Source organism: Hippopotamus amphibius, chromosome 2 (assembly GCF_030028045.1).
Source record: "Hippopotamus amphibius kiboko isolate mHipAmp2 chromosome 2, mHipAmp2.hap2, whole genome shotgun sequence".
Classification (NCBI taxonomy): Eukaryota; Metazoa; Chordata; class Mammalia; order Artiodactyla; family Hippopotamidae; genus Hippopotamus; species Hippopotamus amphibius.
The window spans coordinates 5,692,801-5,718,018 of record NC_080187.1 but is presented as its reverse complement, the minus strand read 5'-3'; the positions used below and the strand labels follow the sequence as shown (position 1 = coordinate 5,718,018).

At 54.8% G+C, this 25,218-nt stretch overlaps 1 protein-coding gene across 2 annotated transcripts in view; it reads left to right on the top strand.

Annotated features, from left to right (window-relative positions):
* The window catches only part of LAMC3 (laminin subunit gamma 3), a 61,429-nt gene that overhangs the window by 19,638 nt on the left and 16,573 nt on the right, over positions 1 to 25,218 (top strand). For both annotated transcript variants that reach the window (XM_057725235.1, XM_057725234.1), the window contains exons 4-17: positions 1,444 to 1,610; positions 3,854 to 4,042; positions 4,124 to 4,241; positions 5,504 to 5,602; positions 8,108 to 8,244; positions 10,877 to 10,987; positions 12,891 to 13,083; positions 13,261 to 13,379; positions 16,418 to 16,636; positions 18,320 to 18,508; positions 22,333 to 22,578; positions 23,408 to 23,561; positions 24,239 to 24,381; positions 24,875 to 25,053. In XM_057725235.1, the coding sequence (XP_057581218.1) occupies positions 1,444 to 1,610; positions 3,854 to 4,042; positions 4,124 to 4,241; positions 5,504 to 5,602; positions 8,108 to 8,244; positions 10,877 to 10,987; positions 12,891 to 13,083; positions 13,261 to 13,379; positions 16,418 to 16,636; positions 18,320 to 18,508; positions 22,333 to 22,578; positions 23,408 to 23,561; positions 24,239 to 24,381; positions 24,875 to 25,053 (2,263 nt within the window). The remainder of the gene's footprint in view (positions 1 to 1,443; positions 1,611 to 3,853; positions 4,043 to 4,123; positions 4,242 to 5,503; positions 5,603 to 8,107; positions 8,245 to 10,876; positions 10,988 to 12,890; positions 13,084 to 13,260; positions 13,380 to 16,417; positions 16,637 to 18,319; positions 18,509 to 22,332; positions 22,579 to 23,407; positions 23,562 to 24,238; positions 24,382 to 24,874; positions 25,054 to 25,218) is intronic.

The window sequence follows — 25,218 nt, the reverse complement described above, 5'->3', positions numbered from 1 at the left end:
GAGCAGAGCCTCTCCAAGGATGGTGGATGGCGGTGAGCTGCTGCGTCTGCTCTCCGGGGCTTCGGGACAGAGAACATCTGGACCCCAGCTGCCAGAGCCAGACCACCCTCAGGCCGGCAACTGGCTGGGGGGCAGTGGCCCAGCAGCCTGTGTCCCACAATGGCCTACAGGAATTTCACTCCTTCCCTTGGGATCCGGGGGCTTCATGGGGGAGGGAGTGTTTGCAGCACCCCCTCAGGGCCATGGGCCGTCCCTTGTCCTGAGACAGGTGACCACTGTCTCCCAAGACTGCCTGGTGCCCGCCTCACCCCTGCCAGAAGTTCTGGGCGTTACCTGCCTACCCTGAGCTCCTAGGGAGACCTGGCGAGGAAACAGTGCCCATGCCCTTCCCAGGTCCTGTGTCCCCAGTACCGTGGGTGCTGGCACTGGTCAGAGATTCTTCAACACCCACTTAGGACAGAGCATGGAACACAGCTTCTGGGGAGACACCGAATGGCCATAGAGGAGTGTCCGGGAGCCCGAGGTCTGCGTGGAGAAGGCGAGAACAGGGTTCAGGTTCTAGCTCTGCCACGTAGCATCCGTCACTTCAGGGCCTGGGCCTCAGTTTCCTCATGTGTGAAATGGGGATAGTTGTGGTCCCTGCCACAGCAGTGCTGGGGCCCCAGCGAGATGAAGGGAGCTGATGGCCCCGTTGAGGGCTGGTAGAGAGGAAGGCTGGGAGCTGGGAGCCGTGGCCATCCTCTGAGCGGCTCAGTCTGGCCAGCTGGGATGGGGGTGATGGCCCCATGGGGTCAGGCTCAACTGAGCACACTATGTGACCCCCTGAGCACCTTTGGTCCTGCCTGATTCCACCTGTCTGACCCTGTGGGTGTCGGGGGCAGACCCGGGGCTTCCGTCAAAGGCACAGACTCACTGGGGTCTTGAGATGTGCTGGCGGCTGTCCTGTGTAAGGAATAATCTCCTTCTTATCCCTTTAGACACAAAGGAGGGGGCATGAGGTGGCATCCTGAGCTGCCCCCGCCTCCTACCCACGGCCCTGGGAGCTGGCTCACGCTCCACCCGAGAGACTGAGACGACTTCTTCCCAGGTCCCTCTTGGCCCCTGGGTGTGACACCTTCAGTGGCAGCATCGAGAACTTTACCATGACTAACCTGTAGACTTGGGCAGCTTCCCTGTGCCTCAGTTCCTCCGTCTGTTAAATGGGGATCATACTGGGCTTGTGAAGATGTGATGGGTTTATATGCGTACAGAGCTTGGAACACCCAGCCTGGTCGGTTCTGTTACTGTCGCCCTGAGCACGTAGTAGGTGTTCAATAAAGCTCCATAGCTGAGCAGTAGAATCAGGGGCTCACCCGAAGATGGGGACTACCTGGGGATTCACCCCTTCTCCGCCGGCACCTCCCCCAGTTTCTGGACACCCCCGCCCCCATGTTCTTTTCGCAGATGCAAGTGCAACGGGCACGCGAGCGAGTGTGTCCCCGACGAGGAGGGCCGGCTGGCCTGCCGATGCCAGCACAACACCACGGGCACGGACTGCGAGCGCTGCCTGCCCTTCTTCCAGGACCGCCCGTGGGCCCGGGGCACAGCCGAGGCCGCCAACGAGTGTCTGCGTGAGTGTCCTGGGACTTTGGGGGCCAGAGGCCGGGGGTGCAGTCTGGGAAACAAACTCCCCATCCCTGGCAGCAGGGCTGCTCCTGGGTGGGCCTGGCAGCAGCTTAGGGCTCTGGCCCTGTGCAGGCATGAGGAGGAGCTCAGTCCTCACCTCAACAGACAGCTCCCCAGACCCGATCTCCAGTAGAGGCGTGCGTGGGCGGGAGGGCTGAGAAGGACCCCCAACTTGTTCCTTTGTTACAACCGCTCCAACCTCAGCTGCTAATCAAAGCCAGGCCGCCCCAGGTTCTGGGGGTGCTGACCTGCCCACCCAGCCTCTCCCGCAGGCCCTCAGGCAGCCATTTGCTGCCCCGGCCCCCGTGTGATGTGGCCAGCACTGCCTAACCTCACAGACATGCTGGAGAGGATGGTGCTGTCATGCTTTCTCCAAGGATGGGGGCCGCGCACAGGGTAGGGGGCTCCTCCCAGCCTGGTGTGCCATTTCCAGCTTCCCTCTGTCCCCAAGCCCTGCCCTGCCTCCCCTGACAGTCATCTGGTTGCTCCAGGCTCCCGTGTGTAGCTGACTGTGGCTGGGCACCAGGCCCCGCCTGGCTCTGCCTCTGGCAGGAGGCATGTCTTCATGTGTAGGCACTCCTGACGGCTCGGCCTCTGGCCCCACTGTGCTCTTGGACCTGGGCTGCTGGCGTGTAGAGCTGGGATGGGGAGGGGACGCCCTGTTCCATGGAGCAGGGTGCTGTGCAGAGGAGCTTCCCAGAGCCACTGGGGCCCTAATGAGTTCCTGCTGCCCTCGCTGGCCTGCCTCCACCAGGAAGTCCTCCTGGGGCCAAGCAAACTGGCTGACTCACCCATTCTGAGTCTGGGGCTGTCTCCATGGTGGGGACACAAAAGGTCAAATTGCTTCTCCTGCCATGTCCTCACCCCTGAGGTCACACCTCTGTCCTCCCAGCCTGGAAGCTGGGCTGCATACCTGACCCCTCACCGCCCCCCAGTCCAGGCAGCCCTTGAGCCCCAATTTTGGCCTCATCCACATCCCTCTGGCCCATCTAACTGTGTCCTTGTACACAGCCTACACCGTGGTCCAGCCTATCACCCCTCCCCTGAGCATCTGAAGCCCCCACCTCCCTGCTCTCCCAGCCCCACCCCTGCCACCGCCCCTCCCCCCACCCCCTCTCCCCCCTCCCCCACCACCCCTCCCCCACCACCTCCCTCCCCCACTGCCTGCATCCAGAGGCACTTTCAAGTGCAAATGCGATTATAGTCATCCACAGTGCCCCTTGCTTCAAGGTGAAGTCCACTGACTGCCCAGCCCCGCTGGGTCAAGCCCTGGCTGACCTCTTGACCTCATAGCTGCCCCTGCACCCCTCCCTGCCCCATCACACTGCACAACGTCCCCACCCTCTGCCCTGCCCATCACGTGATATGCCACCCCCCACCCCCACACTGGGTGAACCTTGCTTCTCTGGCTGTGCCACATCTATCCTCTCACCTCCTGCCTGGAACTCTCCCTTTCCTTCCCTCTCCTCCTTTGCCCGGCCGCTTCCTTCCTGCTCACCCTTCAGGTCCCACTTAGGTGTGACTTCCTCCAGGAAGGCAGCTGTAGGGCCCTCCTTTCACCTCCCGGAGCCTCCCTGCTTCTCCCATCACAGCCCTTCACCTGCAGGATTTTCACCTGCTCGCTGCATCTGACCTCCATCAAATGGTGGGACCCTACATGCTGGAACTGGGTGCATATTGTTCACTGGTCACCTCCATGCCGGGCTCACCACGGGAGCCAAGATGGAGCTAATCCTTGGTACATAGTTTTAAAAAATGTATTAATGAGTGAATGAGAGGTGACTTGTATTTTCCATGCCTCTGAGTGACCTCATGGTCACTGGGGATCAGAGTCACACACAATTATGGCTTCAGGGATCCACCGGGGGAGCCACGCTGCCACTCAAGAGGGTGGCCAGCCTGTGATCCATGACCAGGTGACTATATGTCCTGGCTTGCCTGGGGGTGGGGGTGGGGTCCTGTGTTGGGTGTATTTATTAATGGTGCCCCTTTTGTTCTTGAGAGTGTCCTGTTTTGGAAGATCAATCAACTGGTCTCCAGGTCCTTGATCAAGCCGGGCCTGAACTCCATCCTTGAACCTTCCTCCAGCTGCCTGCTCATCACCACAAGGAGGCTGATTGGCACATACTCCCCTCCTACCGCATGCCACGGCCTCTCTCACACACCCTCCCCCGCCTCCTGCCCACAGCTTGCAACTGCAGCGGCCATGCTGAGGAGTGCATGTTTGACCGGGAGCTCTTCCGCAGCTCGGGCCACGGCGGGCGCTGCCTCCACTGCCGTGACCACACAGCCGGGCCACACTGCGAGCACTGCCAGGAGAACTTCTATCGATGGAACCCACGGACGCCATGCCAGCCCTGTGACTGCCACCCAGCAGGTGAGCGCGCTGCACTGCCCTGGCCCTCCCACTCTCGCCCGCCACCACGGGCCCCTGCTGCCCTGTGCCCTCCCTCCCCAGGCTCCCTGCACCTCCAGTGTGAGGACTCGGGCACCTGTATCTGCAAGCCCACGGTGACCGGCTGGAAATGTGACCGCTGCCTGCCCGGGTTCCACTCGCTCAGCGAGGGTGGCTGCAGGTGAGGGCGGTGGGGGCAGTGGCTGTAGACAGTGGTGGATTTGGACTGAATGATGGGAAGCAGGAGGGAGATACCCAAGCCCCTTGGAAGGCAGAGTTGGCAGGAGGTGGTTTCCAGGGAGCGGAAGACAAAGAAGGGGTGAAGACTGACCCGCACCCCCCAGGATTCTGCTTTGAGTACCTGGGCAAAGGGAGGCCGCTCATGGCAAGGGGAGCACAGCGTGGGGAGAAGCTGAGTCTGCAGTGCTGGTGGGGCATCCAAGAGGCGAGAGATGGGCAGGGGCTACTGGGGTCTGGACCTCAGAAGAGGGGTCTAACACTTTGCTATTTCTTGATTGAGAAAATACACAAATGACCAAAAAAGTAAAGCCATTATCAATTCAGAAGCAATTTTAAATGAACTTGGCTTTGGTTAATTGCAACAGTCTCCTTGTATATTTGAAAGGCGGTGGAAATGGCGTTGGGGAGGTATGGGGAGTCTTAGACCTCTCACAAAATACTCAGTGGTCCCAGGCGCAAAACTGACCATTAGGTGGGGACCTGGATGCTTCCCTGGGGTCTCTGTGCCTCTGGGCCTTTGCACATGCCACTCTTCCTACCCCAGAGCATTCTCCTCTCCCTCAGCCCCCCACTTCTCCCTGGCCTGTGTCTGAACAAAGTGCTACCGATTCTTTAGTTTTCAGCCAAGGTACAACTCCCCCCTTGTCCCCACTCCAGACACCTCATTGGTGCTGCCACAGCCTCTTGCAGTCTCTCCGATAGCTTGTATCAAAGTACAGCATCTGTTTGCTTGTCCATCCTAACTGGACTCTCAGCTCTGTGAGGACAGGGATCATGTCTTTTCAGATGGTGGATGGATGGATGGATGGGTAGATGGATGGGTGGGCGGGTGGAAAGATGCACGGCTGGGTGAGTGAATAGGTGTGTGGGTGGGATGGATAGAAGGATGGAAGGATGAATCAATGGATCAGTGGATGGAAGGATGCACAGATGGGTGAGTGAGTGGATGGATGAACAGATGGATGGATGCAAAGATGGATAAGCAGGTGGGTAGGCAGATGGATCGCTATTCAGGTGAATGGATGGGTCACTTCCTTCACTCAATGGGAACAGTAAAGCCAGGGGGCAGGCTCTTGGGTCAACCTGCCTCCTGTTCCTCTTGGGTGTGGGGAAGGAGAGAGAGATTCCTTCCAAGGAGGGTGGGCTATTCCCACTCTGGAGTTGCTTGTTGGACCCCTTCCTCTTGTGCTGTCTCTTTGGCAGACCCTGTACCTGCAATCCTGCCGGAAGTCTGGGCACCTGTGATCCCCGCAGTGGGCGCTGCCCCTGCAAAGAGAATGTGGAAGGCAACCTGTGCGACAGGTGGGTGAACTGATCCAATATAATAGGCCTGTTGGAAGTGACCTCCATGGTGGTGGGAGGGGCAGGGGCCATGGTCCTCCCAGACCTGGGCAATCCCACCACCCGGCACCCTTTCTGGAGCACTCTGGATCTGACACCCAAGTTGTTATCTAAAGACTTTGTGACACCATTTATACTTTGAACCACCACCACTGATAGTTCATAAGCTGTGAAAATACATCTTTTTTTCCCTAGCTCAGAATCCTGAAAAGAAAGAGCTAGAAAGGATAGGAGAGATCATCTAATCCAGGGATAGCAAATACATGGTACTCGTACCACGACCCTCCCATCTCACATCCAGGACAGACATCACTAAGGGAGCACTGCCACAACCCTCCCACCTCACATACAAGGCAGACGTCACTAATGGACCACAGCAGTCTTTACCATGAGCTCTACTGTAACCTCAGAATCCTACTCTATGCCCTGCTCCAAGAAGCTCCTACCAGTTGAGCTGATATTCAGGCTTGTTTACCATCCTTGTCATTCTGTGATGGTACAAATGGAGCCTCTAAAGCTCAACAAGGCAGAAGGACTTTTCTTTAAACTTCCTTCCTCCTGTGTTTAGGGGGCCTCCTAACCCAAGCAATGGCTTGGCAGACAAATGTGGGTTTATATCCTTAGGCACACTCTGTCTCTTCTTTCTGGCTTCGTCACTGACCTCTGAAGCCTTTGCAGCCAGCGTGGGGTGTGCCAGGGCCTTGCTGATCCTCTGACCAGGGGCTGTGTATGGGGGAACCTGACACAGCAGTATACTGTGGGCTCTACTCTTGCCAGACTGTGTTGGGCCTCTACTGGTTCAGGAAGAAGCCCAGCCTTGACTCTAACCTTTTCTACACATGGCCTGTGGGCCCAGGGGTAGGAGGTGGACTCCCTGCTGGGTCTTCCTCCCCTGAGACCCCTCAAGCTGAAGAGACAGAGTGGAATTGGGGGACTAGACCTCACTAGCTCTGCTCCACTGCCTCATACCTTGAGGAGGGCCACCTCTGAGCCTCACTTTACCCATCTGTGAAATGGGAGGGCTGGGTGACATGTGTTCGTTGGAGCTGGCCCAGCACTGGGGCAGTTGGCAGCATCTTACGAATCGGATTCCTCCACATGGATTGGCCTGAATGGAGCCCCCCATGGTGCAAACCAGGAACCTGTGTTTGTAAAAGGCTTCTGCAGGGCTCCTTGGAGAAATGGCTCATTCTAGGGCTGGGGCGGGGAAAACACAGGATGAGCCCGAAGCATCTTGTAGACGGCAGGGAAGTGCTTAAAAACAAAACCAGACAAAAACAAACCCCCCAAAACCCCAAACCAGGATGGGGGCCCGTGTTGAAAGGACATGAGCGCTAACCTGAAAGAGTTCCCAAGGCTGGAACAAAATAAGTAACAACAATATCAGATTATAACCCAAAGAATAAAATAAATATCCATGAGTCCACACTAATATAAACAGATGAGTGAATAAATAAATACACGGGGATGAAGAGACAAATCTTCCTTGCAGGAGAATTCCACATTATAAATGAATGAGGAATGAGGGAAATATAAAATCACTGTTTGAATATCAGAGTAACAGTGGCTGTAGACCAGAGCCGCTGATGAAGGCTGAAATTTGTCGGCAGAATTTGAGGGAGAAACAGGATATTTGCATAGCCCCCACATATCTCCCTCCAAGTATTTACCAATTACTGTGATGTTTTCACCGTATGTCCACAATTCTTTGATTACCCATCCCCACCCAGAGGTGGAGCTTAATTCCCTTCCCCTTGACTGTGGGCTGGATTTAGTGACTTACTTCTGATTAGAGTATAGCAGTTTTGCAGTGGAGAAATCTGGTAGCCAGCACCTCAACCAAGTGATGAAGGTTAACATTACCAGTGACGCCATACATCACCGGCGATGTCCTACATCGCCAGTGATGTCATACATTATCAGTGATGTCACACGGGTATTATTTACCCCAATATGATGTGACAACAGGGGCACTTCACCTCTATTTCTTCCCAAAACCCATAGCCCCACTCTAATCATGAAAAACATCACACAAACCCAAACGGTAGACATTCTACAAAATATCTTACCAGTGCTGTCAAAAGTGTCAAGGAAAGATGGAGAAGCTGTTACAGATGAAATGAAGGACACCACTAAATGCAACGCCGTGTCCTGGATGAGACTCAGGAGCAGAAAGCAGACATTCGTGGGAAAAGGGGAGAAATCCTAATAAAGTCCGGGGTTTAGTAAATAACGTTAACCAATGTTAATTTCTTGGTTTTAATAAATGTACCCTGGTCATGGCAGATGTTAACATTAGGAAAAGCTGGGTGAAGAGGCCATGTCTACAATCTTTGCAACTCTTCTGTAAATCTGAAATTAAAAAAAAAATTTCTCCAGTGATTCTGGGCCCCAGTTAGTCTAGCTGGGATCCCCTGAACGTAGCCAATCGTCTAGCCCCCGTGGGCATGTCCGCCCCCATTGCAGATGTCGCCCGGGCACGTTTAACCTGCAGCCCCACAACCCGGCCGGCTGCAGCAGCTGCTTCTGCTACGGCCACTCCAAGGTGTGCGCGGCTGCTGCCCAGTTCCGGGAGCACCACATCCTCTCCAACTTCCACCAGGGTAAGAAGTGCCCCCTGTAGCCACCTCCAAGGGGTCTGTTCTCAGCCCAGCTGGGGCAGGCGGTCCTGATCTGGGGAGATCCTGTGATGGTGGTGGGGGTCGGTGGGGGTGGAAAGAAGGGGGCAGCCTCAAGCCCCAGCCCGGGGGGCCCCCGCAGACCCACACGCCGGCCCTACCCCTCTGCATCCTTCAGCACCCCCAGCACCTACCTGCACCCCTTGACTCCCTCCCGGCCCCTGCCTCCTTCCTCAGCCTCCAGCAGGTATGGAGGGTGGGTGTGTGGCAGCCTTTGGAGCCTAGGGGAATTTCCAATTGCTCCTTGGCCCCCTGGGCATATCCTGGTATCCTAGTGCTGGGGGTCCAGGCTCAATCCCCTGGCCTCCATTTATTGAGCACCTGCTATAAGCCAGGCACCATGCTGAGCTCCTTAATGTGCATGGAAGCTCACAGATTCCCTGGCAGGTAGATACTCTCATTCCCATTTTACAGATGAGGCAACCAAGGCCCAGAAGAGGTAGGTCACATAACTTAGCTGTTGGCACCCCGGGTTCATCAGCTCCTGAATTTTGCTCTTCTCTGATGTGCAGGCCTTCTCTCTGCATCCTGGGTCCAGGGGTGCTGTGGGGCCCTGGGCCCCCAGCTCCAGGTAGCTCTTTGGAGCAGGAAAGCAGTGGAACTCTGAACTCTGCATTAAATCATAGCCTGCAAGGGTCCCGGCCACGCCCCACGGAGTCGCCCCACCCCCGCATCACCACCAGGGAGCTTGAACCCCAGGGCTGGCTCTGGGGCGCCCCAGATGCAGGGGTCAGTGCGCCCTCTGCTGCCCCGAGAGGGGCTTGGAATGGGGACAGCGCTGTGGTCACCTGGCCCGGAGTCGAGGATGTCAGGGTCAGAAGGGACTCGTTTTGTAGATCCTAGAATAACCTCAGGACCTGTTCTCATTTGGAGCCAGGCCCTGGGGTTGGCAACTCAGTCTCAGCATCGCACAGACACCCTCGGCCAGCGGTTCTCAAACTTTCTGCTCTATAGATCCCCTCATGCTCTTGAAAATTAGAGAGAACCTCAGCGTCCTTTTGTTTATGTGGGTTGTTTACACGGATATTTTCTATATTAGAAATTAAAACAGTAATTTTAAAATATCTGTGCCTCGATTCATTTTACAATGATCATACTAAGAGCAAAAAATAACTTCTGCCTGTGAAAAACGACTATCTTTTTAAAAGACAAAAAACTGAGAAGAGCACTACTTGTTTTACATTTTTGCACATCTTTTTTTGTTTGTGTTTTGGCTGCAGTTGGTCTTAATGGCTGCGCACAAGTTCTTTGCTGTGGCATGCAGGCTCCTCTCTAGTTGTGGCTCGTGTGCTCAGTAGTTGCAACACACGGGCTTAGTTGCCCTGCAACATGCAGGATCTTAGTTCCCCGACCAGGGATCGAACCCACATCCCCTGCATCTGAAGGCAGATGCTTAACCACTGGACCACTAGAGAAGTCCTTGCACATCTCTTTAAGGTCTGGCTTAAAAGAAGTCAGCTGATTCTTACCATGACTTCTGCCATTTAGTGTGTTGTGATGTCACACATCTTGCAGCTCCTGGAAAATTCTCACTGTGAGAAAGCGAATGAAAAATGCAAATAACATTGTAATGTTATTAAGAAGATAGTTTGACCTCATGGACCCCCTGAAAGAGTCTTAGGGATCTCCTGGGGTATTCAGACCAACTTGGGGAACTGCTGCCAGGGCCACGGTACCTCATTGCCCCCATTTTGCAGATGAGGAACCAGCTTCAGAGAGGTTAAGTGACTTGCCCAGGGCCACACAGCCAGCAAGGGGCAGAACCTAGTCTAGCGCCAAGTAGCCCCAGACTTCCCCTTTCTCACCTCTTTCCCTTTCTTCATCCCTCCCTCCTCACCCCTTGAGTGCCCCAGCTGTTGGGCCTCCACCCTATTCTCCAGCTACCCCCCTGGAGCGCACCCCCAAGGGTCACTTGCTCTGTGCCCGACTGTGCTTGATGTCCTGCCAGCACCAGAGGGAGGGTGGGCTGGGTTCCCGCGCTGGCCTGGCCACTTCCTAACCAGGTGGCCTCCCTGGGTGCAGTGGGGCTCGTGGCACACACACCAGGAAGGACAGGGGTGGTGAGGTCGTGAGCGAGGAAATTCTCTGAAGACCTGAAGACAAGGTCAAGTCCATGCTTGTTAGAGATGGCCCACAAGGGGGTCTCTGGGCCGTGTCCGCATCGTGTGCTGAAAGCCCACCGAGGGGGCAGGACAGGCCCAGAGGTCTGACCATGCTCTAACAGAGCCGGGTCCCTGAGCCTCCTAGCTTCTCCGGGGCCACCTCCCACCCCAAGACCCCATCCTGATCTGGGAGGGGGATCTGCGCTGCCTGGCGCTGGGCACGGAGCATCTGCTAGCATCTGACAGCTCTCATCCCCACCTGGCCTGTCTCTAGAACAGTCTCTCCCCTCCCTGGGTCCCGTTGTTTCAGGCCACACTCAGGCCTCTGGGGGTCATCCTTGGGACCCAGAGAAGGCTGTGAAGTTGGAGGCGGCAGAGGCCACCCTCCAGGGCCTCACAGGGGCGTGTGTGTGTGTGTGTGTGTGTGTGTGTGTGTGTGTGTGTTTGCTGTCCAGGAGCCGAGGGCTGGCAGGCCGGAAACACAGGGCGCCCACAGCATCCTGCACGATGGAGCCCGAGGGGGCTCCTCCTGGACCCGGAGGATGAGGAGGAGCTCACAGCACCAGGTATCTGCCAGCACAGGCGGGGCAGGGCTGCCACGTCCGTTGTCTGTGGCTGCTGTCACAAATCACCCCCAGCTTAGTGGCTAAAAGCAACACAAACGTATTCCCTTAGCGTTCTGGAGGTGGGAAGTCGAAAACGGGTCTTACTGGGCTGAAGTGAAGGTGTCGGCTGGGTTGTGTTCCTTCCAGAGGCTCTGGGGGAGAATCCGTTCCCTGGCCTTTCCCAGCTTCTTGAGGCAGCCTGCATCCCTCTGCTCGTGGCCCCTTCCTCCTCCTTCAAAGGTGGTCATGCCTTCATCATGTATCTCCCTGACACCAAGTCCTCTGCCTTCCTCTCCCATCTTTGAAGGACTCTTGTGATTACATTGGGCCCAGCTGGATAATCTAAAATAATCTCTCTAAGGTCTGGCTGATTAACGACCTTAATTCCACCACAACCTTGATCGCCCCGCCATGCAGCCTCACATAGTCACATATTCCAGGGATCAGGGCCTGGACCCCTTTGGGGGCTGTTTTCCTGCCGACCTCGTGCCCCACAGCATCTGCTTCCTCATCACGGCCTTGCCAGCCAGGGGTCCTTCAGGCCACTGTCGCACCCCCAGACAATCCCTGTGCGTTTCCCATCAGCATCTCACCCTGCCAGGCCACTGCACCCCATGCCCAGGGTCGTGGTATTCCTATAGAAGCAAGAAGTTCTAGATTATTCTGAACCACCCCCCACCAACAAAGGGCAGCTTTGCTCTCCTAAGGGCAACCATATCAGACCAGGAGCTTGGAACCCATTCTTAGCTCTACTGCGGCCAGATTTGGGGTCCACTGGCCACTCCACCTGGTCCCGCCCTTTCCCTCCCACTGCAAGAGGGGCCAGAGAGGCGGCACACGGGCGTCTGAGGAGCTGTGTGGACACAGCACCCGTGTGCCTGCAGCCAGGAAGCAAAGGACACGGGGTCCTCGGGTCCCCTCCTGGGGCAGGTGTTCCAAGTTCAGAGGCCCAAGAGCAGAAAGCACGCTCTCTTCCATGGCTGCTTTGTCAACACATTTAAGAAAAAGGAGTTATTTACTCAAAAAGCATAGATTTGCTGGGTTTCTCTGCTGGGAGCTGGGCACACTGCTGTGAGCCTGGCAGGTGGTGGGCGACCGCGACCGTTTTTATTTCACTTCTTCTTACGCACACATTCTACTAACACTCCTGTGCGTACAGAAGGCCTGGAGGAAGGAAGGATGGGGTGTCTGTTGGTCCCTGTCCTTCTGTGTCATGATTTTCCACATAAGCACTTGGCTAATACAGAGAAATGACAGAGTAAGAAAGGCTGTGATGGGGCTCCTTGGTCCTCTGTGTTTCCGCCTTCTTTCCACTGGAAGCAAGTTCCGATTCCCATGGAAAGTGTGACCCTTGGGGGCCATCAGCCCCCCTGCTTGGTCACGCGTGTGGCACGCTTGCCTGGTACTTGCTTTGAGCCTCCCTAAACGCCCACGGATGCGGGTCCCTGGGGATTCGGAGCTCACAGGGCGTCAGGCATCATGAGCGCTGCCTGAACCGGCAGGCAGGCAGGCGCCGCCGCTGTACATACTGTTTCTCCTCTGCTCCTGTATAGACTCCGTTGTCCCATCACACTTGACTTACAAAACCCAAGTTCCAAGATACAAGTCTTAAGAATGTCAAGATAGTGACAGCAGAGCATTAAACCAGGCGTGGGGCCGCGGGGGACAGCCAGGGCCGCGTGCCCGTGCAGCCAGCCCTGGCTGCGGAGGGATGGGCGGGCCACCCCCAGCATCCTGTGTGCAGCGACCCTTTGATTTTGTAGTTTTATCTTCTGAAGGTCTAATTGCCAGTGAAATCAACATAGACATTTAAAGTCCAGCTAATTAAGTGAAGACCGTCAACGCCGCCTTCTCTTGTCTTCAGAGAATTTCCTGGGAGATCAGCGCTTCAGCTATGGGCAACCCCTCACACTGACCTTCCAGGTCCCCCCGGGGAGCTCCCCACTCCCCGTGTGGCTGAGGCTGGAAGGGGGGGGCCTGGCCCTGACGCTGCGGCCCTCCAGCTCGCCCAGCCCCCCGGACGCCAGGCAGCCGGAGAAGGTACAGCTCACGTTCCTGTAAGTATCCTGCTCTGTCCGGAGAGATGGGGTCGGGCAGTCGGCGTGGTGTCTGAGGTCCAGGCACACTCGGTTCCCCGAGGGCTGGGGGCTCCTGCCCTCCCTGCTCCTGTTGGAGCGTTCCTGGCACCACCTGCCCCAGCCGCAGGTTCTCCTTTGACCCCCTCCCCCTGCCAGGTTGCAGGAGACCTCCGAGGACGTGGACCCTCCGCTGCCGCCCTTCCACTTCCAGTGGCTGCTCGGCAATCTGACTGCTCTGCGCATCCGGACCAGTGGCCGCAGCCCCAGCCCTTCCGGTCAGTGGTGATAGGGACACCTCCGCCCCCAAAACCAGCTGGGCCCCCGGGCTCGTTCGTGCATAGCCTTGCTGAGTCCTCACGGCTGGTGATTATTGTCCCCACTTTACCACAAAGGAGTCTGAGGCTCAGAGAGGTCGGGACACTTGCCCAAGTTCATATAACCAGTAAGGGCAGCAGGAGTGGATGCTGAGAACAGAGGCAGGGGCTGGACGGGTGAGGGGCCTGAGGATGGACAGCTCTAAGGGACAGGTGCTTGGCCACAAGGCAGCCAAGAACCTGGCGTGGTCACACCACGGCAGAGTCCACCACTGCCAGGAGGCAGGACCCTAGAGGGCCCTTGGTTGGTGCTGGCCGCAGGGGCCAGGCCAGGATTCCCTGGGGGTCGGCTCCCCCTGCTGGTCATTGGAGGGGTTGCGCCTAGAGAAAGGCTGGTTTCTAAACCCTCTCAACCAGCCGGCTAAGCCATCCACGGGGACTTCCCACCACTTCTCATCCTGGTCACTGGGTGACTGCCCTGACAGTCCTGTGACTGTTCCTGTTCCTCCCTCTTTCCTTAATGTCCTTTCTCCTCCTCGTGGGCTCACCCTTTGCTCTCCTCCACACTCCATACCTGTATGTGCCTAGTTAGAACAGCTTTTTTATATATAGCACCTCTTTTACTATCTGGAAATGCAATTCACAGATATTATAACCTACCTATACACAACTTTAAAAAACCAATATAATATCCTAACTGAAATACACAGAATAGATAAAAGGAAAGTAAATGATATTTTAAAATAACCACAAGAATTCCAAACAATCACTGCTTCTAGGAGGGTGATTTGCTCCTTTTGAGAACCCCTGGCCTCGATGGCCAGCTTTCCTGGGGCCCCTTGGAAAAGGCCCAAAGCTTGGAAGTTGCAACCCAGCCCTCTCCAGCCCCAGACTTTCTTCTTCTTTGGGGCTGTGGTTTAACCACCTTCATCCCATCATCCTTGCCAGTGCTTTCTGCTCCCCAGGACGCCCTTGCAGGAATTCCACTTTCACTCTTTCCAGCAGCTTCCAGAACTTTCTTCTGTCATTCACTCACCCTTCAGTTAACAGACGTTTACAAGGCACCTACTTAGGGCAGGCCTATGCTGGGGATGAACTGGAGATTCATGTGGATGTGTGGACATGCATCTCACCCCACCCTCCAAACCTCCTCTTGCCATAGGTAACATTCTGGGGTATATCACTCCAGACCTTTCTGTGTGCATGTACTTACATTCATATATTTTTTTTAACATAGAAATGTGATCCCACAGCATAATGTTCTGCCACTTTCTCTTTCCAGCTGACAGTTCATCCTGGAGGTTGTTACTTGCCTTAAACATAGAAAAGCCTGGCTCTCTATGTCCACAGCGTATCACTCCATGGTAGAGGTGCCCCATAAAGTTTTACCCATCCGCCTATTCATAAATATTGATGTGGCTTCCAGCTTTGCACCTTTGCAAATAGTGCTGCAGGGAATAGCTTCACATAAAGGTCTTTGCATCCTCATGCAAGTGTGTCTTTAGGACAGATTCCTCCAAATGGAAATGTTAGGTCCAAGAGGGTGTGTTTTTTGTTTTTTTTTTTAATTTTTATTTATTTATTTATTTATTTTGGGGGGGTACACCAAGTTCAATCATCTGTTTTTATACACATATCCCCGTATTCCCTCCCTTCCTTGACTCCCCTCCCCTCGAGTCCCCCCCACCCTCCCCACCCCAGTCCTCTAAGGCATCTTCCATCCTCGAGTTGGACTCCCTTTGTTATACAACAACTTCCCACTGACTATCTATTGTACAGTTGGTAGTATATATATGTCTGTGCTACTCTCTCGCTTCGTCTCAGCTTCCCCTTCACCCCCTGCCCCCTTCCAAACCTCAAGTTCTCCAGTCCATTCTCTGTATCTGCGTCCTTGTTCTTGTCACTGAGTTCATCAGTACCATTTTTAGATTCCGTATATGTGAGTTAGCGTACAATATTTGTCTTTCTCTTTCTGACTTACTTCACTCTGTATGACAGACTGTAGTTCTATCCACCTCATTACATATAGCTCCATCTCATCCCTTTTTATAGCTGAGTAATATTCCATTGTATATATATGCCACACCTTCTTTATCCATTCACATTTCGGCACATTCTGTCAACTTTTGCTTCGGCGAGGCTGTACCAATCTATACTCTGCTGACAAGTGTCCGCCCTCCTCCCCCATCTCCCTGCTCTGGTTTTTCTCCAGTGTTTACCAGATAGTTCTTTTTATATTTTCACCGCCAAGTTTCTAGTTGTCTCCTGTAGGAAGGTGAGTCTGATAGGAGCTACTCCTCCATTACTAGGAGCAGGACCTCCTGACTCACATTCACACAGGCACGTGCGTGAGCTCCCCACACCCCCGTCCTCCGCCATCACCGATCTGTAGAATGCTCACCGACGATAGCAGCGTTTAAATGTACATATCTTTATTATTTTTTTATTTTTTGGCTGCGTTGAGTCTTCGTTGCTGCATGCGGGCTTTCTCTAGTTGCGGCAAGCAGAGGCTACTCTTCGTTGCAGTACATGGGCTTCTCATTGCAGTGGCTTCTCTTCTTGTGGCATGTAGGCCCTAGAGCGCACAGGCTTCAGTAGTGTGGCTCGTGGGCGCTAGAGCGCAGGCTCAGTAGTTGTGGTGCACGGGCTTAGTTGCTCTGCGGCATGTGGGACCTTCCCGGACCAGGGATCGAACCTGTGTCCCCTGCCTTGGCAGGCGGATTCTTAACCACTGCACTGCCAGGGAAATCCCCATATCTTTAATAACCATTGAGAGTGAGCATCTTTCTGTAAAATTCCCGGCCAGATCAATTTCTCCTTCTGAAAATTACCTATTTTTTCCTTTGCCCTTCATCTGCTTTTTAAAAATTATAATTGATCCATGGACTGACTTTGTATATGTGGGCCAATAACCCTTTGCCTGTTATACATGTGAATAGGAAGGTTTGGGGGAGAAACACATGCATGAAATGCTCTCCTTCTCTCTCCTCACTCTGCAGGCTCAGTATTCCTGACTGAGGTCCGGCTCACGTCAGCTCGGCGGGGGCTCTCCCCTCCAGCCTCCTGGGTGGAGACTTGCTCATGTCCCAAGGGCTACATGGGCCAGTTCTGCGAGTCCTGTGCTCCGGGATACAAGAGGGAGACACCACTGGGGGGTCCCTATGCCAACTGTGTTCCCTGCACCTGTAACCAGCATGGCACCTGTGACCCCAACACAGGTGAGTCTCCCTGCACCCCCCACCCTAAGGCCACCTGAGCTGCACCCAGAACAGCGAGATGAGTACTGACCTGAATGGGGTCAGCCGTGTGCGTGTGAGTGATCACGAAAAACAGTACCGATGAGGTGGTGTCCTCGAGTTCCTCCTCCTCCTCCTTCCCCCTCCCCCCTCCCCCTTCCTCCCTGGCACCTTTTTATATACTGTGTCACTGAATCCTGCAAAAACCCCTGGAGGTGCCGAGACCGTGCCTGTCCCATCTTACAGGTGAGGCACCTAAGGTGCAGGGGGGCCGAATGGCCAGTAGGTGGCAGAGCTGCTCCTCCCACAAGTTCACTACCAGCTGTTCATCCCCACCTGTAGCAGAGGAAACCGGGGAGAGACTGTGGTCCCTGGACAGGAGGTGCCAGACCAGGGCTGGACGCTGATCCCTCACACAGGGGGTGGGAGGGTCCACGCCCTGCTGCTCTCGTGGAGCTGCTGGGGTCTCTGAAAAGGGAAATGCCTTTTCTCAGCTGACAAAGGACAGTAGCCCGGGAATCAGCAGGCCAGCTGGGGTGGGCAATCACGGGCAACAGGAGGGCCTCCCTCCTTCTTGTGCCCCTGGCAGGCATCACTAATCGAGCCAGATGAGTCCCCATAGTCCTTTCGTGCAGGGCTCCAGGAGGGTCATCTCGTGAGATGGGACTGGTTTGTCATCCCTCAGAGCCCCGTGCCTTGGCCCAACTTCCAGCTCTGTTTAGGCAGGTCCTCATCTGTAAAATGGGCACAGCAGCCACTGCCGCCCACCCTGGATGGAAGGAGGAGCAGTGAGCGCGTGGGTGATGCTCTGAGTGGAAAGCAGGGCGGGTGTGACAGCTCCCCCAGATGCCACCCCTGCTCTGCTTGTCCACCCCCGGGTCCCCTCTCCTCCCGTTTGCCTCAGTCCCTGCTGGGTGCTGCTGGGGGCCTCTGGGAAGTGCTGGTTCTGCTTAACCCCTTCTTAGCCAGGCTCCTCCCTCAATCCCCAGCAGCAGCTCGGAGCAGACTCCAGGTGATGTGGGGCTGGAGAAGAGGGTTCGCAGAATCCCTTTCATTAGAAACCAGTGGGCAGAGAGAGGGTTTCTGTTCTGAGACCAGGAAGCCTCTGGAAATAGAGCCCCTAAACGGGAGCCTCACACCAAGGCCAGAATCCTGGGTCTTTGTCACTGTTCCTGAAGTTAAGAGGAAGTGGAGGCTTCAGTTGAAAAAAGAACAACAACAAAAAAGAGAACACAGAGGATGCGAGAAACGAAAACTGTGAGAGCAAATGCTAGCTGTGTCCTCTGCTGGTTTGGTCCTAGGTTTTGGAATACAAAATAATAATGATGACAGTAATAATAATTGTGTGCCAGAGACTGTGTAGGGCACTCTGTGTGGCCTTGTGGAATCCTGATGAAAACCTTTTGAGGTCAGAGCCATTTATGCCCATTTTGCAGGTGAGGACGTTGAGGCAGGGGGTGCCCATGTTCACAGAGCCAGGAAGTGGTAGACGTGAACCCAGGGTGGATGCTTCATCCCTGGGCGGTGCTGCCTCCACCTGGGAAGGGTTCCCACCCTGACTCTGCCTGGGACATGCTCTGTGACCCCCACGACCGGAAGTCTGCCCCCTGTCTCCGGAGCATCTGGGCTCAGACAGTGGTGACTAGGTACTTGTCTCGCCCTCAGGGATCTGCCTGTGTGGCCACCACACCGAGGGCCCGTCCTGTGAGCGCTGCTTGCCAGGTTTCCATGGCAACCCCTTCACAGGCCAAGCTGATGCCTGCCAGCCCTGTCCGTGCCCTGGACAGTCACCTTGTACAACCATCCCAGAGAGCAGGGAGGTGGTGTGTACCCACTGCCCCCCAGGCCAGAGAGGTGAGTGGCTGGTGCCCTGGGGCCCTGCCTCTGCCCAGGTTCCAGGAGTGAGTCCTGGGTCTGGCGTGTGGCAGATGAGGGGGGGCCTGGCTTAGGGGTGACAGGCCTGACCTCTGGGGATACTTGGGTCGCATAGCCCCATAGCCAGGGCCCCGGGCTGAGTGGGTTCCTGGCAGAACTTGGGCCATTGGACATACCAGGTGGGATTCTGGAAATCCTCATGTCCGGCCCTGGCTGAACCCATAGAGTCTGGTTCAGTAGCTAAGACAGAGCTCAGGAATCTGTATTCCTATCAAGTTTCTGGGCTGATTCTTTTTTATGTAGTTAAGGTGGAAAACCTCTGATTGAACTTTCAGCTTTCAAAAAATGTCGCCATGGGAATTCCCTGGTGGTCCAGTGGTTAGGACTTGGTGCTGTCACTGCTGTAGGCTTGGGTTCGATTCCTGGTCGGGGAACTCAGATCCCACAAGCCTCACAGCGTGGCAAAGAATAAATAAATAAAAATGAAAAATAAAAAAGTTGGCAGATAATGTGTGAAGAAGAAGTGCCCCCATCCCCGGCCCCCCCCCCCCCCCCGTTCCTCATTCCCACACCAGGGCTCCGGGTCATCCTAGACATCTGATTTTTTTTTAAGAAAAAACAGCTTTATTGAGATATTACTCACATACCCTGTAATTCACCCATTTAAAGCATACAATTCAATGGTTTTTTGGTATATGCCATTATTGATTTTTTTTTTAATTTTGGCAAAATACACATAACATAAAATTTGCCATTTTAATCATTTTTTAAAATATTTATTTATTTATTTATTTATTGGCTGGGTTGGATCTTCACTGCTGCATGCGGGCTTTCTCTAGCTGCAGCGAGCAGGGGCTACTCTTGGTTGCGATGCTCGGGTTTCTCATTGCAATGGCTTCTCTTGCTGCAGAGCACGGGCTCTAAGCATGTGGGCTTCAGTAGTTGTGGCACATGGGCTCAATAGTTGTGGCTCTCAGGTGCTAGAACGCAGGCTCAGTAGTTGTGGCGCACGGGCTTAGTTGCTCTGTGGCATGTGGGATCTTCCCAGCCCAGGGATCGAGCCCATGTCTCCTGCATTGGCAGGTGAATTCTTAACCACTGCGCCACCAGGGAAGTCCCATTTTAACCATTTTTAAGTGTACAATTCTGGGGCCTTAAGTATATTCACAATATTGTGCAACCATCACCACCATCCCCCCGCAGGATTTTTTTAATCATCCTAAATAGAAACTCCACACCCATTAAATTATTGTTTACTAGTTCCCCTCCCCCCGACCCCCGGCCCCCACCATTCCAGCTTCTGTCTCTGAATTTGACTGTTTGAGGACTCGGACGGTATTTGTCCTTCTGTGTCTGGCTTGTTTCACTTGGCATAATGTTCCAGGGCTCCCAGACATCTGGTTCTATATTTGGTACCTGAGGCTGCGTCAGGACAGCCCATTATCTTGGTCCTGTCAGATGTCTGCCTTGTCGGGACCACTCTAAAAGCAGCTCCCTGACGCTAGCGGGACTGGGGAGATGCCCCAGGGCAGGGGTCCCAAGAACTGAGGGAGCGAGGTCCCACCTCAGGACCCTGCCCCCCGCCCCTGCCCCCCGCCACCATCTGTTTCCATAAGCTCCCCCATATTTTCTGGCTCCCCACCTGTGGCTTCCCCTGGTCTGCAACACGAGGGGACCCCACTCAATGGGAGGGCGGAAAAGAGAAGTTACCTGAGGGAGGATTTCAGGGAGCAGGGCACTACTGCAGAGGGAGCCCTGGGAAGGATGCCTGGGGTGGACATAGGGCCCTGGGGCTTTGTGCCAGCCCCTGTCTTTTTCACACCGGCATCCTTCAGGTCCCGCCAGAGCTGAGCACACAGAGATCTCAGCCAGACAGTCTGAGCCGGGACTGACCAGGGTCAAGGCCCAATCCCTGCCTGCCTCACTTGCCTACCATCCTGACCCCTTGCAGCTGCCTCCTGCCTGGGAGCTATCCTCACCTGGTCTCAAGTGGATGGAGGTTTTACTACGGGGACCACATTCTTCATCACCAGCTTCAATCTCCCCCTTGCCCATCTTACTTTTTTTTTTTTTTGGCCATGCTGCACAGCTTGTGGGATCTTAGTTCCCTGACCAGGGATTGAACCCAGGCCCTCTGCAGTGAGAGCCCAGAGTCCTAACCATTGGACTGCCAGGCAATTTCCCCCATCGTACTTCATTTCTATTTCAGTATCTCAAAGCCAGACACTAGCCTCTACCTTGGACTCCTTTTCCTTCCTTTTCTCTCTTTTTCTCTTTTTTTTTTCTTCTCTTTCTTAGTATTCCTCCTCTCTGTGTTCAAGGCTGCCTGCCTTTAGTCGCATTAACTTCATTTCAGCTGGACGGATGCACGTTGAGGATGCAAGGAGCCCACAACTATTTTTCACAATGAAGTAGCTATTTTTTAAATTATGAAGTTAGTAATACTCATTGTAACAATGTAAACTGTAAAGGTGTAAAGAGCAACGTGAATCTGCATGCAAGCAAGAAGACAACTGAAGGTGCCCATCATCCTGCCACCTCCAGAGTCCCCCCCCCATTGTCTGTTTCATGCAGATATACACAGAGAGATGGGCATATTTACCCAGAACGAACTGACACTGTGTGAAGCACATGGTACAAGTATGTTCTTTTATGCCCCATCTGTGTTCAGAGTGGACCTTCCAGACCATGACCCTCCAAAAACCTCCTCATACAGCTTTTTTTTTTTTTTTTCTGAGACTCACAGTAACCCTAGGGCTGGAAGATGAAGCAGCAGCCCCGGATCAAACCCAGGAAGCAGGGTGGGAGTATGAAATGAATAGTCCAAAGGGAGTTCAGAAACCACTAGCAGCAGAAAGGACAAAGGGGTCAGAAACCACAAATGAAAAAGCAACCACAGTTTAGAGAGGGAGATGGGGGAGAGGAGAGTGACCGTGTTGTTGAAGATGGAGACAAAGAAGGTGATGATGAAGAGAGTGATGAGCAAGATAATGATGAAGATGCTGAAGATACTCAAGTTGACGCTAATGATGAAGATCAAGATGGGGATGAAGATGATGCTGAAGGTGATGACGATGAAGATGATGATGAAGATGCTGAAGGTGATGATGATGAGGGTGATGAAGATGATGATGAAGATGGTGATGATGCTGAAGGTGATGATGAAGCTGGTGATGGTGATGATGATGAAGGCAATGAAGGTGATGATGAAGGTGATGATGATGAAGATGGTGATGCTGAAGGTGATGGTGATGAAGGTGAAGATGATGATGAAGGTGATGATGCTGAAGGTGATGAAGGGAATGATGAAGGTGGTGATGGTGAAGGTGATGATCAAGACGATGACCATAATGATGAAGGTGATGGTCAAAGTGCTGATGAAGAGAGCAGTGAAGATGAGGAGAATGCAGATGATGACAAGGAGGGTGATGATCATGAAGGGGGATAACAGCCACTACTGCTGAGCACCAGCCATTTGCCAGGAATCTGTGCTAAGTGCTTTGCACAGATTATCTCGCCAAACCTTCTCAACAGTCCTTTGAGGTCGCTGCCATTGTTGTCCCCACTCTGCAGACAAGGAGCCTGTGTTCAGAGAGGCACAGTGGCTTGCTTAAAACCACACAGCCCACTGATGGCCCAGCCGGGCCCTGGCCCTAGGTCAGCCTGACCCCAGAGACCATGCTCTGCTCCACAAGGAGCCTTGAGAGAGCTCACTTTGGTTCACGCCCACGCTCACGCGTCATGGACCCGACAGGCTGGGTTCCTCATTCCTGCTCCTTCACACAAGGCTTCTCCTTTCCCAGGGCGGCGCTGTGAGACCTGTGATGATGGCTTTTTTGGGGACCCGCTGGGGCTCTCTGGGGCCCCCCAGCCCTGCCAGCTGTGTCAGTGCAGTGGGAACGTGGATCCCAATGCTGTGGGCAACTGTGATCCCCTGTCTGGCCACTGCCTGCAATGCCTGCACAACACCACAGGTGCCCACTGTGAGCGCTGTCAGGAAGGCTTCTATGGGAGTGCCCTGGCCCCTCGGCCCACAGACAAATGCGTGCGTGAGTACCCACCTCCCGGACCCACAGGGTGGGGCGTGATGGGCCCGTTCTCCACCAGATCCAGGCAGCTGCTCTGCAAGGCTGTGCAACCTCAAGCAGATTACTCACCTTCTCTGTTGCCTTGTCAAGGAAGTGTCAGGGTTTGCTCTTCTCCAAGGTCTTTCAACCTCGGGATCTGATCAGCTCTGATCCTGTGATTTTTTTTTTTTTCCCTGCCTGGATAATTTTGCACTTATCTCACGCTCCACAGTTGGCATGTAAGACTTTTCCAGATGGCCTGCAGCACTCGTCATGTTTGTCCTGCCCCTGGGATTCCAGTCAGACCGGGCCTCCCCACCAAGTTGCTCAGCCCTCTGTGCCCACTCAGAGGGCCACAGCGTGCATCAGCTCATGGGAGGCTTCCAGAAGTGCTGCAGGGAGAAGCTCAGCATTTGCCCCAAGCTCACTTGTTCCTGAGCCCCTGCTCCACATAGCACCTGTCAGCCTCTTTTTTCATGGGGTCCAGGAGAGCAGAGTCAAGTGACCCAAAACAGTGGGAACAAGGGTCTGACCCCCAACTGAGTTTCTGGCCTTCTCTCCAGCCTGTGGGAGCTCAGGGCAGGCTCAGAAGGGCCATTTGCCACCACGACTATTCTGGGCTGTCTCTCCAAGGACATAGAAAATGGGCTGAGACTTGAGCCCAGCCCTAGAGCCTTTTTTCAGAGATGTCTTAGGAATCTGAGCTGAATGTGAGTCATCTCCATGGGCTCCCCATCTTCTCTGCCTCTCCTGGGTCCCCAAAGGTTGATCTGCATGGTTCTCCGACACCCTTTCCTGCTCCCACCCCCAGCCTGCAGCTGCAACCCGGCGGGCTCAGTCAACGAGCAGAGCCCCTGCGACCCAGTGACTGGCCAGTGCTCCTGCCTGCCTCATGTGACCGGACAGGACTGTGGCCACTGCAGCCCTGGCTTCTACGACCTCCAGCCTGGGAGGGGCTGCCGGAGGTGGGTGGGGCAAGGCTGTGGGTGCCCTTCCCCTGGATGTCTCTCCAGGATGGAAGAAGTCGCCAGGGATCCTCCAGAGAGGGGCCTGGCTTGGCATGTGTCCACCCCAGGCCAACTGCCAGGTACACTGTGCCCTGCACTGAAGGGTGACAAAGGGATGGTCCCTTGGGGGTCAGATTCATGGCTCTGCCAACCTAGGATGCAGGCCAAGAGCAGCCCTAAGGGATGTCTGGATGGGCAAGGGCTGGTTTGGTCTCCGATTCCCTTCTCGGTAACTCCGTCACTCTGTGACCTTTCTGGCCACAGCAGTAGCCTAGATACTGTCTTTAGGGATCTGCGAAGAACTCCAGGGAAATGCCCAGTGAAGCAAACAGGTTTCTTCCTGACCAGACTTCTCAGGCCTTTAATATGCTAATTGCATTGTGACTTTCCAACCGAAGGGTGTAGTGCAAGATGTATATATGTCCCCGTACCTTTTATTGGGGGGAAGAATTTTGTGAGACTGTGCTTCCCAGGGCGCAGCTTGGGGGAAGCACTTTGACATGTACCAGCCCAGACATGGGAACTTGTCAGCAGAGGCTGTGATCCCCAGGCCCCTCACCAACCCTAGCCGGCAGACACGGGGCTGGGAACGGCCCAGTGCTGGACTCAGACCTGGGTCCCTTCCTTTATCGTAGCTGCAAGTGCCACCCGCTGGGCTCCCAGGAGGACCAGTGCCACCCCAAGACTGGGCAGTGCCCCTGCCGTCCAGGTGTCAAGGGCCAGGCCTGCGACAGATGCCAGCTGGGTTTCTTTGGCTTCTCCATCAAGGGCTGCCGGGGTAAGGAAGCCAGGTCCTCCCCAGGCTGCCCAAAGAATGAGGCTTCTAGGAAAGAGGACCAAAGGGAAGATGGCCAAGCAGCAGGAGAGAGAAAGATCAGATACGGGGCAAGTCTTCTTAGAGCAGCTGTGGGAACATGGAGTGAGTGACCAGAGCAGAAGACTGTAGGGGCCAAGAATCTAGTCCTAGACACCGCTGCTAAATTCCTGTGTGCCTGGGGCCATCAGGTCACCTCTCTGGGCCTCATTTTTATGGTTGGATTGCATGGCAGTCCCAAACCTGGCTGGTCTTCAGCTCTCAGGGGCACTAAAATAGCTCAGGCTCTTGGTCATCACTTGCAACCTTCTGAATCAGTCTCCTGGGAAGGACCCAGGAATGTACTTGAGCTGCCCACGGGGGTCTGGAGCAGCCAGATGTGGAGGTGCAGGGGACCTGGGGGTTCTGGTGTGGGGCGGCCATCAGGGCACCCAGTGACACCTGCCCCGGCCCCCAGCCTGTAGGTGCTCCCCGCAGGGCGCCGCCTCGGCCCAGTGTCACGAGAACAGCACGTGTGTGTGCAGGCCCGGCTTTGTGGGCTACACGTGTGACCGCTGCCAGGACAACTTCTTCCTCACGGCTGGCGGCACACGCTGCCAGGAGTGCCCGTCCTGCTACGCCCTGGTGAAGGAGGAGGTGAGCCCTCCCCGTCTAGGCCCTGCCCAGGCCCCCTCCACCTTCTGTTCATTTCATGCCCCTGGTGAGCACCAGCTCTGTGCTGGGCACCAGGAAATGCCCACTTATCCACAGCCCTCAGGCCTTCTGGGACCACCGGCTGCCTCCTTCCTGTGCTCCCCCAGC